Here is a 20,653-nt window from a genome sequence, read left to right as displayed (position 1 = left end):
AAGGTAAGAACTAAAATTTAAGCTCTTGAAAGAAAATAAAGGTATAAATCTTTGCGGCCTTGGATGAAGACTCGTTTCTTAGATATGACACTAAAAACACAAGTTACAAAAAGAATGATAACACAAATTATCATTCATAACAGCCAAAAAGTGGAAACTCACATGTTGTTCAACTGATAGATAAAATGTGATGTGTGTGTGTGTGTGTGTGTGTGTGTGTGTATAGGAATATGATTTGACAATAAAAGAGGAATGGAACAGATACATGCTACGACATGGATGATCCTGAAAACGGTAGATGAAAGAAACCAGGCACCAAAGGTCATATATTATAGGAATCAATTTATTAAAAATGTTCAGAATAGGCAAATCTATTGAGACAAAAGTAGATTAGTGGTTGCCAGAACTTGAGGAGAAGGAACAGGGAGTGACTGTAATAGGTATCGGGTTTTGGGGGAAAGTGATGGAAATTCCTAGAATTAGGCAGTGGTGATGGTTACACAGCCTTTTGAATATACTAAAACCCGGTGAAGTGTCACCTTAAAAAGATGAACAAAAAGGCCACCTACTGAATGGGAGAAGATACTTACAAATGAAATATCCATTAAGGATATTATATACAAAGAACTCATACAACTCAACATCAAAAGCAAACCACCAGGTTAAAACATGGGCAGAGAAACTGCAAAGACATTTTTCCAAGAAAGACATAGAGATGGCCAATAGGCATATGAAAACATGTTTGACATCACTAATCATTAGGGAAATACATATCAAAACCACAATAAGGTATCACTTCACACCTGTCAGAAAGGCTATTATCAAAAAGACAACAAATAACAAGTGCTGGCAAGGATGCAGAGAAAAGGGAACCCTCGTACACGGTTGGTGGGAATGTCAATTGGTACAGCCACTATGGAAAACAGTATGGCCATTACTCAAATAACTGAAAGCAGAACTAGCACATAACCCAGCAATTCCATTCCTGGGTATTTACACAAAGAAAACAAAACACTAATTAGAAAACATCTATGCACCTCTATGTTCAATGCAGCATTATTTACAATATCCAAGATATGGAAGCAATCTAAATGCCAATCAACAGATAAACGGATAAGGAAGATGCAGTGTGTGTGTATACACTCACACACATACAATACACACAATAGACTATCAGCCATAAAATAGAATGGAATCTTGCCATTTGCAACAACATGGAAGGACCCAAAGGGTGATGTAAGTCAGATAAAGACAAATACTGTATGATTTTACTTTTACATGGAATCTAAGAAACAAAGCAAATGAACAAACGTAACAGAAACAGTTATAAATATAGAGAACAAACAGGTGGTTGCAGGGGGCAAGGGAAGGTGAGAGGGCTGAGAGAGAAGTAGGTGTGGGAGATTAAGAGATACAAACTTCCAGTTGCAAAATAAGTGTGTCATGGGTATGAAATGTACAGTGTGGAGAATATAGTCAATAACTATGAAATATCTTTGTATGGTGACATACCATAACTAGACTTATTATGGTGATCATTTTTAAATGTACAGAAATATGGAAACACTATGTTGTGTAACAGGAAATAACACAGTTGCAGGTCAATTATACTTCAGAAACAAACTCATAAAAAGAGATCAAATTTGTGGTTAAGAGAAGTGGAGGCTGGTGGGGAGGGGGCACTGGATATAGGCAGTCAAAAGGTATAAACTTCCAGTTATAAGATAAGTACTAGGGGTATGATGCACAACATGACAAATATAATTATCACTGCTGTATGTTATACATGAAAGTTGTCTCAAGAGGGTAAATCCTAAGAGTTCTCCTCACAAGGAAAAAATTTTTTCTCTATTTCTTTAATTTGGTATCTATATGAGGTGATGGATGTTCACTAAACTTATTGTGATAATCATTTCATGATGTACTGTAAGTCAAATTATTTTGGTGTACACATTAAACTTATATAGTGCTGTATGTCAGTTACATCTCAATAAAACTAGAAGAAAAAATTAAATGGTTAATTTAAAAAGATTAATTTTATGCTTTAATTATATCTCAGTAAAGCTGTTATTTTAAAATGTTTTATCCCCTATACCTCCATTTAAAAAAAAAAACCTAATTTACCTACCCCCCAAAAAAAACCAAACCAAAAAAAAGTTTAAAATTTTCCCAGGATATAGACTATTAGTAGAATTTTTATACTGTAATCTTAACAAGGTGAGATGGGTACATAAAGAACAACAAATGAAAAAAGTTAGAAACCTCTATGGTTTTAACAGGAAGCTTACAGTGGCAACCGTCACTACTGCGCAGAACAAACACAATGACTAAACTGTTTTATGTTTTTATAAACTAGAACCATCTCATGGTTGTGACAAGATCTAAGTTTTAAAAGATACCCTTTTTTACAATATCCTAATTTAGGACTATTATTAAATCAGCTGCATTTTCTAGATTAAGTTCTAAAAAAGCTAAAAACAAGACCTGCCTCTTCAATAAAAAATGTTAAAAAAAAAACAACAGACTTGCCTCTCCTCTCGAGAAGGTTAGGTAGATTTAAGCCCTTCTGGATCACTGCTCATTGATTAAAAATAAGGGGGAGAGATCAGAAACAAAGTAAGGCTCTAAGATTCCTAGAGCCTTAGGATCTCACAACAATGACGGATTATTTTGAAAGCTATACCTACAGATAAATAGTAGACAGGGGTTTTATGAATACACAAAAACAAGACACCGACCTAAAAAAACCTCATTTGCATAAATAATTTTAACCTCCTCTATTAATCATTTAGCAAAGATGCTTTAAAGAGCAAAAGACAAATATGTAATTACTGTATAATTTTACATAAAAAGTACCCACAGATCCAACATACAATCTTATGCAAAATTTAAATATAAAAAAGGTTACATAATTAAAATTAACTAAATGTCAATCTTTGCTTAAATCCTAAACCACTGAAAATGATTTGAAGCACTGCATTCAAGTTACCTTAGGCATTCAATCATGCGAGAAGCAATTTTCTTCCGGCGCATCATGCTGAACACCCATATTCGACTAATTCCGCAGATGGCAGGCTCTGGCAATGTTGAGCAGCACCAGGCTTTCTGCCTTTCAAATCTGACTTTTTCTTCTTCTGACCTGATAACTGGAAGTTTTTCTTCTATAACTCTGTAGCCCTATATGTAGCAAAATTGGGGTGGGGGCGGATTTTAACATGAGAATATTAAAAAAAAAAAGTGAGAATATTATTAAGCAACTGTCTCTAGTACTGACCTTAGTGAGGAGGCCGCTACTTCTGTAGGGTTTCTTAACAAACTTTGGGGACCACTTAGGCTGGGACTCTCATTTTAGGAAGTAAACAGACCTAGATCTACATTCTGTTCTAACTCACTTACTAATTATGTGACCAAGAGATGAAATTAATTAAGCTTTGGGTTCCTCACCTATAAATTGGACATCTCCATCACCTCTTTCAGAGAAGTGCTGAGAGATTAACAAGGTAATATATACAAAGCATCCTGCCATCATGGTTGGCACATAATAGGAACTGAATATTAGTTTTCTCTACTTTTCATATTCTAAGGACAGGCAAAAGTACGTGTTAAGAACTCAGCAGTAACAACCGTTTCTGTGATTGCTGCCATAGCTCTAGGGTTCATATCTGTGCAGGAACCAGAGGAATCAAGAATTTAGGAAGGTCCTTTCTCCACATACCCATTTCTTTTAAAATAAATAGTAAAGTAGTACTTTAAAAAGCATACATCTCTTCTATCAGTCTAGTGGCCAAAAAAGGACATGACCAGCCCTCTGGGACATGATATAAACTTAGACAACGCAACTGAGAGTCAAAAAACAAGCAAGCATTACACAGCTATGTTCTAATCTAAACACTGCTACAAGCCATTTTTGGAACTGGATAGAATAGATATTTTAAAAACACAAGGGTTTACCAAAGGACAATCACTGTAAACAACAGCCAACCAAAGAACACTGTAAGAAACAGTCAAAAACAAGACACTGCCTGCAGTTTCTCTTAATGCAGAGTCATTTGCCAAATAGATTTAAGAATATTCTATTATAAAATTTGTAAATATCTTTGTCACTCTGCACATCTGACTTCAAATATCTATTTAATTTCCCTCATCTAATTAACTTCAACTATTTCAATCATCAATTTTATTTAACTTGTGTCCTATACAAAAGGTGACACTTCCCTCAAGTGAGTATCTTACTATCAATCATCCTCAGGAGTAATGAATCACGCTGGCTGGAATGAAATTAAGGGGGGCGAGTTGCTAAGGACAATCCTTAAACACACAACACAGTTATCCAATATACACTGAGAGCACTCTGGCATTCAGGTAAACCAAGCATGACATTGCTGATATTTCTTAACAGTGGGACAATCAAGACTCAGAGACCTACCAAGTAGGTTAAGTGATAAAGCAAAGAATATACCCATTGCAATAAAAAAAAAACCCACAAAACAAAAAAATTTGCACTACGTAAAATTAACTCAATTATAACACAGCACGCCTCTATCAATTAGTCATTTTACATCAAATTTATATCTCCAAACTATCTTGTCAGCTATTTATTTAAATTAGTTTTGTTATTACAAATAGTAAGTTTCATAAACTACACCACTTTAGGCTGAATTTTTTTCTAATGTAGCTTAGCATATAGAAATTAACTCATGCACAGTTGTTTTGACTTTGCACTTTATTAGAAAATGTTATGATGAAGCATACATTTGCAGGCAACTATTAATATACTGAACAATATCAACTAGACAGAAGTCAAATCTAATACACACTGAATTAATGAGCAAGAACTCATCTGAAAAAAGACAGGATTCACGTGGGGTATGCCTCAAAGTGAGAATGATTAGGAAGTCCAGAATCCTCTGTTCTCTTAAGTTAGTCTAACTTGGTTTCTGCACAACTTTCATAATGTGAACACATCGCTCTTACTGTGATTCTATTATTTGTTTTTTGTACAACTTGGCTCTTAAATACAAGCCAACTCCTCATCAAGCTCAGAGGTGGCTGATCTATTCCAAGGGTCGGAAACTTTTCATAAAGAGCCAGGTAGTAAGTAGTTTAGGCTTTGCAGCATACTTGGCTTCAGTTCCAACTAGCCAACTCAGTCTCTGCAGTGTGAAAGCAGCAACAGACAATACGTAAGCAAATGGGCATGGCGGTCTTACAATAAAAACTTTATAAAAACAGGCTGGCTATAATTTGCCAACTCCTGATTTCTTCTAGTGCTGAAGGGACTGAGATAGACAATTACATTATTAGCCAATAAAGAAACTTCCTAGACAAAAGTTAACAGTATTTTATAGGATTTTAACCTTACATACTGATCTGAGAACCTAATTCCCAAGCAAGATATAACTCCACTACAGAAGAGAATTATACACAGGAATTCTTGCATTCATACTCTTCCTTACATAAAATGTTGATAACTTTACCAGGATTGGGTTGTTTCTGTAACTCTTTAAACACCAAACTACATACGACCACTCTTTAAAAAAATCACTTACCCATTGGATATGTTCTGCAATTAGGCAACCAACTACCTTTTTGTCATTAGAAATAAACAGAAGTGTTTTCGTTCTGGAATAGCACATTAGTGGAGCCTGTTGGAATCCTAAATCATTATCAACCATTTCTCTAATCTCGTCAACCTATCAAATAAAGAACAATATTTTTGTTAACAATGAAAGTATTTTATATATGTAAAAATACAGTTTCAGTTCAGTACGCTGAGTATATTATTCCAAAGAACATCCTCTAAAGAGTGCTTCTGAATGACTGTCTTGACCAACAATTGTTTTTCAAGTCCTGTGGGCCAACTTGTAAAAAAGAGGAAAGAATGGAGAGTAATGTCAAGTCCAACAGTCTGGGAACAAGAGGAATGAGAGTTCCTACTGTAAGTAATAAGAACATCAAGGCTTCGCATTAGAAAGAAGCATCATGGGTCTGAGATTGGAGAGACTTTCACTGCAATCTTAGCCAGACAATCCATTTATCTTCTTCCCAAGCCTTAATTAGTACTCTCATCAGTAAAATGGAAGTGAGTACAGAGTACATGTTTACTCCTTATCAACCATTTACAGGCCAGACATTATGCAAAGCATTTTATGACTATTATCTTATTTAAATCCAATACCCCTTAGAGGCTTATAGTTCCTCACCTTGCATATGGAAGAAATAAAATTCATAGGTTAAGTAACTTTCTCATGTCAGATATCAGACATCTAGAACCAAAGAGCAGGGATTTGAATCCACAATGTTAGTATGGCATCAAACTGTGCTTCTTTAGGTTTACCTCCTTGAACTGTGGTCAAGGTCAAGTAAGATAAGCTCAAACTTTTGTAAGTACTAGAAGTCAAGATTTTTGTTTTATTTTTAAATTAAAAGAAAAAATTTTACCCCTTAACGGGGGCACTGGGCATTGAACCCAGGACCTCGTGCATGCCAAGCATGTGCTCTACCACTGAGCTATACCCCTGACCACCTTCAAAGATTTTTGTAAGCACTCACAACACATTAGCTCCTTCCTCACTTAAAAAACAAATCTGCAAATATTCAGTCCAATAAACATTCATTTGTGACACTAAGTTTAAAATGTAAATAACACCTAAGGGGGTTAAGTACTCATACTTCTCACATGCAGAATATCATGTAATATATCCCTTATTCAGCAATGAAAACTCAAGTCATCCTAATCTTGGAACAATATCCCACAATACAACTCCTGATTCAATTTCTAAAGGGAAGTGACTAATAATTTCTTAGATTTTAATTTTTAACCTATTATGGATTACTACCTAGTAATATACTGAATCATAGGTTACCATGATTTTGCTCTGAGAAGTTAAAATGAGGAAATTAGAATTTACTGAGGAGTCTTGTTAAGAAATGTCAGGATGCCACATGTGGTGAAGCAAAGTATCCACAGTGCATTTACAAATGATAACAGCTGGAATTCCAAAAAATTCCAGAATTTAATTTTCATTTAGTCCACTAGTAATCCAACATTAAACAAGTATTTATTTTTGTGCAAGAATCAATGTATCAAATATAAGACAGGTGGCATGTTTATGTGTCATTCTAAATGCTGTCTACACTGTTCCGCAGTGGTAGTATGGGAGCTTATTTGGGTATCTGGGATTGTTCACTCGTTTATACAGAGTATCTCAAGTCAGGAACCACAGGATAAACTTGAACAGTTGATCCCTGAAAAACACGGGTTTGAATAGGCTGGGTCAAAACCTATACATGGGTATTTTTCAATAGTAAATACTACAGTGGTACACAGTCTGTGGTTGGTTGAACCCAAGAATACAGAGAAACGAAGCATAGTGAATTATGGATTAACAACCCCCACCAACTGTTGTTTGAGGATTAGCTGTACTGTAAGTAGAACATTAGCTGTATTTTCAAATAAAAAGTTCAAAGTATTTTTCGTCAAGCTCCCTTTCAGGCAAAATATTCCCAAATTTAAAGAGGTCCAACTATTATCCTGAGGAAAGTACAATAAACTACTTTCCTTACGTTTCTAGACACGTTGGATACACTCTAGTTTAATTAAGTTTTTCAGATAAAGAATCAGATCCACTGCTTTACATTATGAGGTACTTCTGAAAAAGCATCTGGAGGAAAAACATTTTGAGTATATTATTTGAAACTGTAATAAACATATTGTTTAAAAATAGGTTTGTGTCTTACGGTTTCTTGACTTCTAGGATATTCTATACAATAAAATGGTTCCAGACTTCATTATCTCTCTGGTTCACTTCTCTGAACCCTAAACTGGAGTAAAAGCTGGCTCACACTAGAATAGAGGATTTTACGTTTTCTACATTATTTTATAAATAGCATAAATCTTGTTTTTTATCTTAACATTATGATTATTTCATGTTTAACTTAAGGATTACTATGACCTATTACTAGATCCCCTTCTACAATAAGCTTTTATGTAGAAATTTACTCTCAGAATGAAATGACATTTAATTTTCTGCATTATTATGATTCAGATTTTTATTTTAATTCTGACTCCTGAAGTCACTTATGTGACATTATTCATTACTGTCTTCTATACCATCACTCAAATTATTGGTAATATGACACAATTCATTTCACATATGCTAGATAAACTACAAATTTTAAGCATAATTTTTCAGTGGGTTGTATTAATTACTTATTTCTTATTTTCAGAATTGGTGTTTAAATGCACTCTGCTACCAATATTTCATCCTCTTAAAATTAGCTGCAAAATTATATTAATCATTCTACATGTACTTCCATTGGAAACTTACCTTTTTCAGAGCATACTTTGGGTCTTCAGGAAGAACCATTATTATCCTGCCATCAGGATATTCAGCCAGAATTCTTTCCTTTTTCCAGCCCTAGATACAAAAAAGAAAAGAAAAAAAGAATTAGTTATGTATTACATTTCATTCATCATATTCATGTATAATAAGAAAAAATACATCAGTGTGTCTAAAAATTGCAAACATGGAAAGTATATGCTCATTAATGTTTAATAAGACATGACAAATCAGCTAATTTGTTAAGCATACAATAGGTAAAATACAAGCTAATTTCTACTATTCATTCAGAGAGCTAACACCACAAGAGCATTTCTAATTTATCATTTCCCATTTTAAATTAATTTTGAAAATCACACACCAAAAGCAAGCCCCTTAAAGTCAGTGATTCCCAGAACCTAAAGGATAACTCTCTCCCAGATTCCTGATAAAAGAATTAAAAGTCTTAAATTTCTTTGGAACATGGTTACCTCCACAAACAAACACTCATGGTTTTATGTCTGGCATGCCAAAGACCTCCAGGAGGTTTTAAATGAACTGATTTGCATGCAGTAGCCCAATATGTAAGGAATAGTTTTTATTCTTATTGATCACAACTATCAAAGTCACAAGAAGGAGACTATAAAAATATAACTACCTTCTAAGAATCTAATAGGGAAGGAGAGGCTACGTTGTGTGTATCTGAAGTTAAACATACTCAAAAAAAGAGAGGTAATAAACTCTTCTTCAGATCCACACTCGTGGTGATTAATGAGCAGAACCTGCATGAAAAAAAAAACAAAACAAAAGCCACTTAAATCTAGTAAGATGGGACTGAACCAGAGGTTAAAACTAGGAGCTTTGAAGTTAAAATTAAGTACAGAAGGAATGAGCTTAACTGGTTGTTTCATTTGTCTTACCCAATCAACTTAAATAAAAAAGGCCTTTTAAGAAGCAACATGTACTTCTATTAGAGAAAACCAGCATCTTCTTCATGAGATTTAAGAATATTAAAGCTCAATGAAACCAAGAAAAAAGTATTTTTAAAAAAATACTACGGCAAGTGTGAAAGGAGGTAGATTTTCTTAAACAATTCAGAATGGTTTTTTGGGGAGAGGGCAGGATCTTAGTTCGGGACAAAAAGTCTTAGCAACAAGCTTGGTATAGATGACAATTTGGATTAAAGAATTTAAAGTGAGAATTTTTCTAAAAAATACAGCCCCCAAAGGTAAAGTAAAATTCAGGTAATTATAATTATGACTAATAATGTATTCCCAAGATTTGAAAATTTTCTTTTCAAGAAGCAGAAACAATAGTCACAGAAGTCGTTTTTTTTTCAAATCTAAAACTAAACCTGAATCATATCCAGATCTGAATATAGGTAAACGTTTTTAAAGGCATAAAAGATATCACTTCTTAAGGAAAAAATCACCTCCTTTAAAAAATGTATATTAATATATTAGAGGAAAATACATCTATTTTGCATAAAATGAAAAGAGACGTTTCATTTTAAAAACTAAACTACAAATTCAATGAAGAGCTAGAATTTAAGTAACCTCACCTTACAGCAAAGTCTTATTTCCTGAACTGAATTATCTGAAGATAATTTGATAAGCTCAGAGCCAGGAACCAAAGATGAAGACCAAGTACATTTTTTTCTTATAAATCACAGTATCACAAGCACTGAAGATGATTATCTGACAGAACTTTGATTTAAAAGTGACTGGGATCAATTTATTTCTGAGCTAAATTTAACTGTACACTCAATACATGTTGTTCAAGTAAAATAGTAAAAACCTATTCTGTTACTCATAGATCCTAGAGCCAACTCCATTACTTAGGTATGTAATTTCAGGCAAAATACATATCCTTCTTTCTGTTGTTTTCTCATAATTGTAACTACTTCGTGATTTGCTAAAAGAACTTTGAGAAGTTTAATATAGGTAAAATGCTTACATTAAGTCCCTGGTACATAGAAAGACTTTAATGTCATTTATTATTTTTCCTCATAGATGTAAAATAAATTAAGTTGTATCAATTTATTAACACCAAAAAAACTCCTCTGGGAATTTAAAAACATGAAGATATCTTATATGTTCAGTCAGTCTATTAAAGCATAATTAAGCATAACGCTATCTGAAGTTATCTTCAAATCTGTTAGCTATATTTATTACCACTAGAGTATTTCAAGAGTTACAGTTTCCCATTTTAAATGACTTAACTATTAAAAGCAAACCAATTTGTTTAAATTAATTTTTCATAGTTTGAAAGAAAGTATTCAGAAACATAAAAGTCCCATGGCACAGTGGTTTTTTAACTCGTTACTTAAGTGAGTTAGGAATCAAAGAATACATACAAGAATTTAAGTTTTATTTTAGAAAAGTATGACTCAATTCAAAGGTGTTTTATATAGAGTTTTCATTTTTAAGGTATGCTATGACAGCAGGATCTCCTCCGTACTTTTCTGGTTCTCTGCAATATTTCAACGTAATAGAAGCTAGAACCCCTAAGAACTTCTACTCCTCTAGTAAAACTGTCTGTTGGTAAATCCTGTACCCTGTGACCAATTTTCTTTGATCTAGGGATGAAGCTACAGGGATCTAGAGTTTTAGGATGACTATGCTGCCGAGGTCTACAATGAGATATACTATAAATATAGACCATAAGCTCCAAAAGGACCAAGACTCTGTTTGACACACACTATATCCCAAGCTCACAGCACTGAAAATTGAGTATTCAATAAACATTTCTGAAAAGCTGGAATGTGCTTGAAGGACTGAAGCCTCTAATTATGAAACTAAGAAATTAAATTCTCTGTGTCTTAGTTTTGTAACCTATGTAATAATATTTACTTTATTTGCTAAAGAAAGAGAAGTGATGAAATCTGGTCTTTATTAAAGTAACCCAATTTATAATTCAGGGAAAAAGTCCAGAGTTCAGCTATTAGATATTTTAATATATGGTAGTTAACTTTCTTAAATGATGTCTACCTACTCAACTTGCTGAACTGACCAATGTTACTTTTCCCTGGGTAACAGAAACTGATGCCTGGGGCACAATGACCAACTCTCAACCAGTAAACAACAAGCATGGTATTCCACAACTGAGTGAGAAGATTACCGAGTCATCTGTTCGTTTCTAAACGTGATTATGCCAATTTATTTATTATTTTTAATTATAAAATGCAATCAAACTGACAAAATGAGAGTGCAAAAATAGTTGTTTTAATGAAAATTAGGCAGAATACTCTGGAAAAAAGCAAACAGGCCAAGCCTCTTTTAAAAATCAGAAATATAACAAGAACGATTCTATACCCAGATTCTCAGATTGCTCTGCAATATGTAAGTACTTGCTCTATTTTTTTTAAAAGTACATCATAGAGGATGGCTATGGGTATGATTTATATGAGGGGAAAAAAAGTAAACTAATTAGGGGATCGATACTCAAACAGCCTCCCCCCATCAATTACACTTAATATACATTTATATGCTTCAAGTTATAATAAAATGTTTAAACTACACAATGACCATATAGAAGACATTGTTCTTTGCCCATCCCAAGCCATTTTCCCTCATTCTTTTTTTGCCCTTTTTGTTTGGGGTGGTAATGTGTGCATTCCCAACAATAAATTCTGAATAGTCCAAGCTAGTGGTTCTCAACAGGGCTGTTACTGATCCTTTAGGCTAGACATTCTACCTTCTTCGGAACTGTCACACGCACTGCAAAAAGTTTAGTATCCCTAGCCCCTGCTCACGATATGTCAATATTCTCCATATATTTCCAGATGCTGAAGTTATAAAACAAAATACCCCATTTCCCCACCTTGAGAACCACTGGCATAAACCAATCATACTGCCTGATTTCTTTTTAACAGATTCTTGCTTCCCCAGCTCCCTTGCAGCTAAGGGTAGCTATCAGGCCCAGTTCTGGTGAATGAGGCAAAAGGGAACCTTTGCCAGGGCTTCTGGGGAAAATGTTGTTCTTCACTGATAAAAGGAAAAAACCACTTGAAGGACCTTTCTGGAAACAGCACCCACCCCAACCAACATTCATTCCTGCTTTAAGTCTGAATATGGTATCTGTACTACAGCATTCTACATTCTGGACTATAAAATCACACATGTGAAGCTAAAAAGTCAACACACTAAGAAGAGAGCACTGAATGAGCAATACCCAACATTGATGATTTTTTTTTGTTATTTTTGTTTTAATTTTTGATTGTTGAACTGCTGGATAGAACAACCCCAGACTATGCACCTCCCAATTTCTTGTTAAGAGAGCATATATCCTAATGATTTAAGCCACTATTAGTTGGGTATTCTGATACTAAGGATCTCCACTTGAATCAACTTTTTTGATTAACTGATCCAATTCTCCCAATTTTGTCAGTTAACAAAACTTCTACTGTTGTTACATCATCAAAATCTACTACTGTAGGAATAATATTTCTCATAAGATACACTTGGGCCAGATATACCTAATTAAAAGCCAAACAAGAGGAATTATGAGATTCTTTTCTCTCCTGTCATTTTCAAATATTAAGGAATCCTAAATATCCTTTTATTAGGATTCATCAATTAATAAGCATTTTCAACTTGTAGCAATAATTTTCCAGTATACAAGAAATATTTTATTTGATATAAACCTCATCTCAAGGTCCTTTGGGCTTAGCAAATCTAATGACCTCTTCAGCGGCACTCATGATTTTAAAACACTCATGGCCTAAACTCTACTCCACTTCTATTCCCAAATCTATTACTGAAAAATGTTCTCAAAATGTATCTTTGGGAGTTCTACTTCCAGTCAGAATAAAGAAGGTCATGAAAAGATCACTGCTCATATTTTAATAAGAAAACACCCAGTAAACTAAAAAGCATTAAGGCAATGGAGAGCTGTGGACTGGTTTCCAGATATGAACCAGCCCTACCTAGGGAAGCCATTTTTATCTCTAAGACACTGAACAAGTCTGAGAGCATGGGCAAAGAAGTAGACTGTCACAGGCAGAGAACAAGAGTCTCCTACTGGGACAGGGAAGACTCCAATTGTTATTGTCATAGGTTAGCTGGCATGGAAGTCTGAAATCTGCAGGAGCTCCAAACACAGAGCTAATTCTCCACCAATTCTTTCCCAATGCACATTTGCTGAATGGAGTGAGGAGGTACAGAGAGATTTGTGTCCTTTGGAGTTTAGATCCTCAGTCTCTCCTGGAGAGACGTGTCTAATGACAAACTTAAGATATTAAAACCCCAAATGAATGGGAACACTAACTAAAATTTCAACCCAAATCAATTCCTAGTTAGATCCAAGACACCAGCCTCTTACCTACAGTTGCCTGACAGAAAAAAGGGAAAGCTCTTGGTGGGGCTGAGGGGAAGGGAAGGGAGATTATCTGATTATCTACTTCAGCCTCTAGTGCTCTTTTATACACAATGTCCACTGTCCAATAAAAACTCGTAAGACTAGATAAGATTCAATGTTGCCAAGAGGTCAGTTCTTCCCATCGTGATCTATAGATTCAACCCAATACCAATCAAAATCCCAGCAACCTGTTTTGTGGATATTGACAAACTGATTCTAAAGTTTAAATGGAGAGGCAAAAAAGCCAGAATAGCGAACACAATATTGAAAAAGAACAAAGTCAGAGAACTAATACTACTGGATATCACACTTACTATAAAACTACAATGATCAAGACAGTGTGATGTTGGTGAAAGAAGAAACAAAGAGATAATGGAACAGAAGAGAAAAGCCCAGAAATAGAGCTACATAAATACAGTCAACGGGTCTTTGATGAAAGAGCAGCAGCAATACAATGGAGAAAAGACAGACTTTTCAACAAATGGTGCTGTAACAACTAGATGTCCACAAGGGGGATAAAAAAAGATTTAAACACAGACCATACATCCTTCACAAAAATTAACTCAAAATGGACCATAGACCTAAATGTAAAATGCAAAACTATAAAAACAAAACAAACAAAAAAACTCCTAGAAGATAATTAAGGAAAAAATCCAGATGACCTTGGGTATGGTAATGACTCTTCTTTTGGGGGTGGAGGGTAATTGGGCTTATTTATGTATGTATTTTAGTAGAACCAGGACCTTGTGTATGCTAAGTATCTGCTCTACCAATGAGCAATAACCTCTTCCCTTGGCAATGACTTTTTAGACACAACACCAAAAACACAATCCATAAAAGCAAGAATTGATAAGATGGACTTCATTAAACTTAAAATGAAAAATTTCTGCAAGAGAATGAGAAAACAAAGCTCACAATGGAAGATATTTACAAAAGATCTATCTGATAAAGAAAGGGCTGTTATCCAAAATATACAAAGAATTCTTAAAACTTAATAAGAAAACAAAAACCCTGTTTAAAAAATGGGCCAAAGACCTGAACAAATGCCTCACTAAGAAGATACACAGGTGGCAAAAAAGCATATGAAAAGATGCTCCATATCCTGCCACCAGAGAAATGCAAATAAAAATAGTAAGATACAGAACACAACAATTAGAATGGCCAAAACACTGACAAAAGCAAATGCTGGTAAGAATGTGGAGCAACAGGAAATCTTTCATTGCTGGTGAGAATGCAAAATGGTACTGCCACTTTGGAAAATATCTTAGCAGCTTCTTACAAAACTAGACATACTCCTACCACATGACTCAGCATTCGTACTCCTCTGTATTTACAAAAAGGAGTTGAAAACATATGTCCACAAAAACAAAAACAAACCAACCAAAAAAACCCTGCACATGGACATTTATAGCAGCTTTATTCACAACTGCCAAAACTTGCAAGCAACCAAGTAGGTGAAAGGGGTAAATAAACTATGATACATCAGCATAATGAAATATTATTCATCACTAAAAAGAAATGAGCTATCAAGCCATGAAAAGAGAGTAACTTTATATAAATACATATTACTAAGCAAAAGTCAATGTGAAAAGTCTACATACTATATGATTCCAACTATATGGCCTTCTGGAAAAAGCCAAACTTTGGAAATAGTTAAAAATGATCAGTGGTTCCCAAGGGGTGGGGTTAGGGAAGGATAAAAAGATGGAGAACAGAGAATTTTTAGGGCAATGTAATTATTCTGCATGATATTAGTGGATACATGTCATTCTACATTTTTCAAAACCATTGAATGTACAACACCAAGAGTGAACCCTAATATAAACTACGGACTTTGGGTGATCATGATGTCTCAACCAATGTAAGTTCATCAGCTGCAACAAAGGTATCACTCTGGTATGGAATGTTAAGCATATGTGGGGGTAGGAGTATACAGGAAGGAACTCTGTATACTTTCAGCTCGATCTCACTATAAACCTAAAACTGCTCTAAAAAATAAAGCCTGTTTTAAAAATGTAGTAAGACAGAAACAGAAAATTGTAATTCAAGATCAAGAGGGGAAAGTCAATACAAACGGGCCCAATGTGACCCAAATGTTTGAATTAGCAGAAGAGAACTTTAAAATTGCTATTATAAGTATGCTAAAGATTTTTAAGGACAAGACAAACTATATGAAAGAATTTCACGAGAGAAACACTCTCAAAGACATAAATCCTGTGACAGAAAGATTAGAAGTATCATTTTCATATATATAAAGAAAAACGTATCTGGCAAAAAACTTTAAATACAATTGAAGAAAAACCACTGGTATAAAATGACTTATAATAACCTCTTACATCTTGGTGAGAAAAAGAGTTAAAATTACTTTAACTATTTTTCTAAATGAAGAAGAAACCATTTTAGCACCTAAATTCAGTCAGATATGTAACTTAATATGCAAACCTAGCACAATAAACCTCTAACTGCCACAGTGAATTCAAATTTGGGCTGCTTTACATATTTTGAAGCACATTACTATTAACTTTATTTTCTAACTTACAAATAATATGTTGCATGTCCTCAAAAGATATTTATACTATTAATTCCCAATGATTTAAAACCAACAAACATCAGAGTTGCCAAAACCCAGAGAAATCTTCTGATTTAATCTCATTTTTAAATGATAAAACTGACACTCACCACTACTGTTCGTGGCTTTAAATCAAAATCTGTTCTTTAATACAACGTATTTGTTGAGTCCCTACTACTCATTGGCAGGTGTTCTTTAGCACGATAAAGAGACTATCAAGGACTCTGCTTTGACAAAGTTTCTACTCCTGTAGTGAATACACACGAACTTTCAGAGTGTGATAAATTAAAGGAAATAAAACTGAAACAGACAGAAGAGAGACAGGGGGAGCTGTTTTGCACTGGGTGGTCAGGGAGGGTGTGTCTTTGAGACTGTTAGATGTGAAAGAGGAGACCCAGTGTGTGAAGATCTGAGAGGATACTCTATGAAAAAGTAAAATAAGTACAAATACACCAAGAATGGAATGTGGTTGGAGTGGTTTAAGAATAGAAGGAGGAGCTATGTGAGTAGAGAACAGCAAGTAAGGGGAAGAGTGTAAGGTGATGAGATGAGAGACACTGGATGTGTTAAGTACTCTGTATTTTATTCTGTGTGTGATTAACAAATCACTGGAGAATTTTTTTCAAATAAGGAAGGGCATAATCCAGTTTAAGTTTTTAAAAGATTGCTGCAGACACTATGGAGGACTGCATGGAAACAAAAATCAAAGTCGGAAGACCAGTTAGAAAAGCATTACACAAATGGTTCAGGAAAAAAAAAAGACAGCAGCTCAGTTCAAAGCGGTAGCAGTGGACATGACAAAAGTGGATCTGGAACCTACTTTGAAGATGAGATTTACTTATGGATTGAGTATAGACGTGCAGTAAAAAGAAAACTTAAGGACTGTTCTTAAGTTTTCAGCTTGTGGAAATGAGTAGATGGCGGTGCCATCTCTAAAACAGTGAAAAGCAGAGGAAGAACAGATTGGAGTTTTTATTTGCCACTGGATATGTTACAGGTTCTCCCTCCCCAGAGTATGCGAACGCTTTTTAAAAATGTAAAATTTTGTTGCATGTTACATTCATTCTAAAGGCATTCTTTTTCCACTATATGGCCCCCTCATCCCAAAGGAAATTATTTTCTGACTAAGATTTGGAAGTGCTGGTGCCACCCTCCATTTACATACCACAATATTCTAAGTCTTTAAGACACAATGAAATAGAAAAACTAAAAATCAGGGTCAGGAAAGAGAAATAAAAACGTGGATGCTTAAAAAAATTTTGATAATTTTTATGTAACAAATTACTACCTGTTTCTAAAGACTACATCTCAACTTTCAACACAGGGTATTACAGCCTTACCTTTAAGCAGGGAAACTCAGATCATATTCTCTGACCTGGCTCCCTGAGTACCCCCACAAATGTATCTGTGCGCCCTGTTCCCCAGTGATGCCACAGTATAATTCTAACGGCCAAGGCTACTTTACTTCAGATTCCTTTTCCATTCCCAAGACTTAAAAATCTCTATTCCTGCTCTACACGCAGTTTCTTCTTTTGTCTAATTATCATCAAAAGGAATATAGAAAAAGTATACAAAGGTAAATTCACTTGTATTCAAATTTCACATAAAAGAAATTAAAGGTTACTGGATCAGTTTCCTGGACTCAGCTTTCTGTAGAGCAGCACTGTCCAACTGAACTCTCTGTGACAACAGAAATACTCTATGTTGACACTAATACGCAGCCTCCAGAAACATGTGACTACTGAGCACTGGCTAGTGTGGCTGAGGAACAGCATTTTTAATTTTATGTGGTGTAGTGCCACCAAACTGCTCAGTGCAGCTCTACAGCCAAACAGCTTTCTGTCAAATCCTTCTTCAAAGTTTTTCTTGTCATCAATTTCCCCCCCATTTCCACCAACGCCTTAGTAACTTGGCACTACACAACCCTGTGCATATACTACTCTCCCTATATGCCACTAAAATAGTTCTCTCCCTACATGCCACCAAAATATTATTTCAATATTAAACTATCATTCACAATGCTCACAATTCTCCAACATCTAAAAGAACTGAAAGAATCAAGTCCAAACAGCATTCAAAATCAAAATATCACAATCTAACCTGATGTATTACTTCCTAGTCTTACTACCTACCAAACTCTGATTCAGTAGAAAAGATCTACTTATTATTCCCCACAAAGATGTTACGCTTCCTCATGCTTTAGTTATACTACACTATTAATCATAGTGACCACCTCTGTCCATTTTCAAAAGTCAAATCTTCATTCTTCCTCATACATGAAAACAAACCTCTCTTCTGATCACTGCTCTACCAAAGTAATTATCACTTCTAAATTGCAAATCTAAATTGATAATTTAGTTAATATTGACTTACTGCTTTAATAGTTACTTAGATCTTTTATTGTTAACTTTTCATTTCTTTCAGGCTTTGTTCCTAAACTTGAAGGCAAGAGAATATCAAATACCCTGAGAGTAAGACCCTCCACAGAGCATTTAGTCTGATGTTAATTAGTTCAAAGGCAATAAGGAAGAACAGACATAAAAAGGATTACGTTATGAGTTTCTCTGCAAAGAATCCAAACATTATTCCTCTTCTGCATTACTCAAAGCTCAAAACACAGCTGAGTTCTGGATAGGTTCCTAGCCTGGCAACATGGCTCAACACTCTTGGGGAAGTTTTTCCTGCTTTCTCTTCACAACTTTAGGAAAACAGTTCATGAAGGGAAACTGAAGTGTACGTAGGTCTAAACCAGGATCCAGGCTCCCCCTGAAGCCTTAAGAAACTCCTTCCTAAAAGTTTCTAAAAAGTCAGATAAAATACATTTCCTCAAATGGTGTCAAAGAGGCACAAGGAATACAGTGAGGAATAGAGAGAGCACCATCACTCTTTCTCCTACCCCAAACCGAAGAGGATAAGGAAAACAAAAAATACTTGTCAACCAAAAACACGCTTTGTAGGCATCAATTTCTACTATGACTATATAAATTACATACTATTGTAATCTCTCGAAAACAAGACTTCAGCCATTTTTACCATGTCTAAGGGAAAATTTTTAAACCCAAAATCCAGGGCTGTGATCACAGCAGAACATCTTTAATATAGGCACGTTTTTACCCTCTCTTCATACACTAGAAAAGAATGCTACAATGTTTTGGAGGAGTTTCTACATCTGAAAACAGCAAAAGATAAGAATATTAACCTTAATGTTAGCATAAGATGGCCAACTGCTAAACTCAATTCCTTCTCTTGAGCTTATTTCAAAAGTAAATAAAATAACCCATAGCTCTGTCCCATCAAGGAGGGTGAGGGTGGGGGACTGGGGCAGAAATCAATCTGCCCCCAAGTTGCTATATTGCTTTGAAGTTTTGCAAGAGCCAGAATTTGTTGAGAAGGTGATGACTCCACCTTGCTCCATAAACTAATTTCCTCTGGTACTGTGGAAGAACAGAGTACATTATTTCCTGGTTGATTTCTTTACAGTTTGTGTCAGAAATTAAGAACTTTCCTTAAGATAAAGAATTAAGTCTTTTAAACCTATTTTTTATAATTTTAGGAAACTGATCACAAAAAATAAAATAGTGCAAATTGAACAGAATACATTTAAACTAACCTATACCAGATTAACATATTCAATAAAATAAACTGAAATATTTTTTTCCCAGAAATATTCTGCAATTTAGCTTCCTGATAGAACTATTTTTCTTTTCTAGTTGTAAGGATATTAATCCAAATTGGAAAACTACAAATTTCAAATAGCAAATCAATATCTAGCTACAGATATTCTAAGTCTACACACCTTATATTCCACTTCGTTAAGTGGTAGGAGGCTCTGTGTGTGTGTGTGAAAAAGTAGATGAAAAAAGGAATAGAAAGGATCACCACAGAAGGGAACCAAGAAAAGAAAACCCCACCTATCTTGGGAAGAAGTAACTGGATAAATAAAACAGTGACTATGAACACTTCAACCAAAAGTAAGGATACGAATTTAACTAAAGCCAATAAAGATCTTTAAATAATCCAACATCTGTGTCTGTATGAAATGAATTGGTGATCTCAGTTCAGCTATCCTGGAGGTCTTATTAATGTGAGTGTACAGTACTGAAGGTAACATGTGTAAACTAAAAATAAATTCCATTTCAGATATGGGTAAACAGCAATTCAATTAAATTACTATTTTCACAAGATATCTGAAATGGTTCAAAACTATTTAAAACTTTGCTATTTCCAAAAACAAATATTAAATAATACCCACTATGCCTCAAATGCACATACATTAAAAAACATACACTAAAACATATTTACTTTGTGGGATTTTTTTTTCTTTTAGTGTACTACAAATTCTGAGGTTTTAACCTTCAAGAATTTTTCTCTTTTAATTTTATTAAGAAAAACTCTCATGTTAGCA

General features: G+C 34.5%; 1 protein-coding gene across 8 annotated transcripts in view; it reads right to left on the bottom strand.

Annotated features, from left to right (window-relative positions):
• The window catches only part of ESCO1 (establishment of sister chromatid cohesion N-acetyltransferase 1), a 53,775-nt gene that overhangs the window by 8,247 nt on the left and 24,875 nt on the right, over nt 1-20,653 (bottom strand). For 7 of the 8 annotated variants that reach the window (XM_072949138.1, XM_072949140.1, XM_072949143.1 and 4 more), the window contains 3 exons: nt 8,331-8,420; nt 5,550-5,693; nt 2,990-3,177 (listed from right to left, as the gene is read on the bottom strand). In XM_072949138.1, coding sequence (XP_072805239.1) covers nt 2,990-3,177; nt 5,550-5,693; nt 8,331-8,420 — 422 coding nt within the window. Of the gene's footprint in view, nt 1-2,989; nt 3,178-5,549; nt 5,694-8,330; nt 8,421-8,979; nt 9,104-20,653 lie in introns of those variants that run through there. The other variant, XR_012063873.1, reaches the window with a different exon arrangement.

The sequence above is a fragment of the Vicugna pacos genome, chromosome 24, assembly GCF_048564905.1.
Source record: "Vicugna pacos chromosome 24, VicPac4, whole genome shotgun sequence".
Lineage (NCBI taxonomy): Eukaryota > Metazoa > Chordata > Mammalia > Artiodactyla > Camelidae > Vicugna > Vicugna pacos.
The sequence above is the reverse complement of the archived record's forward strand: the minus strand, read 5'-3'. Positions and strand labels throughout refer to the sequence as shown.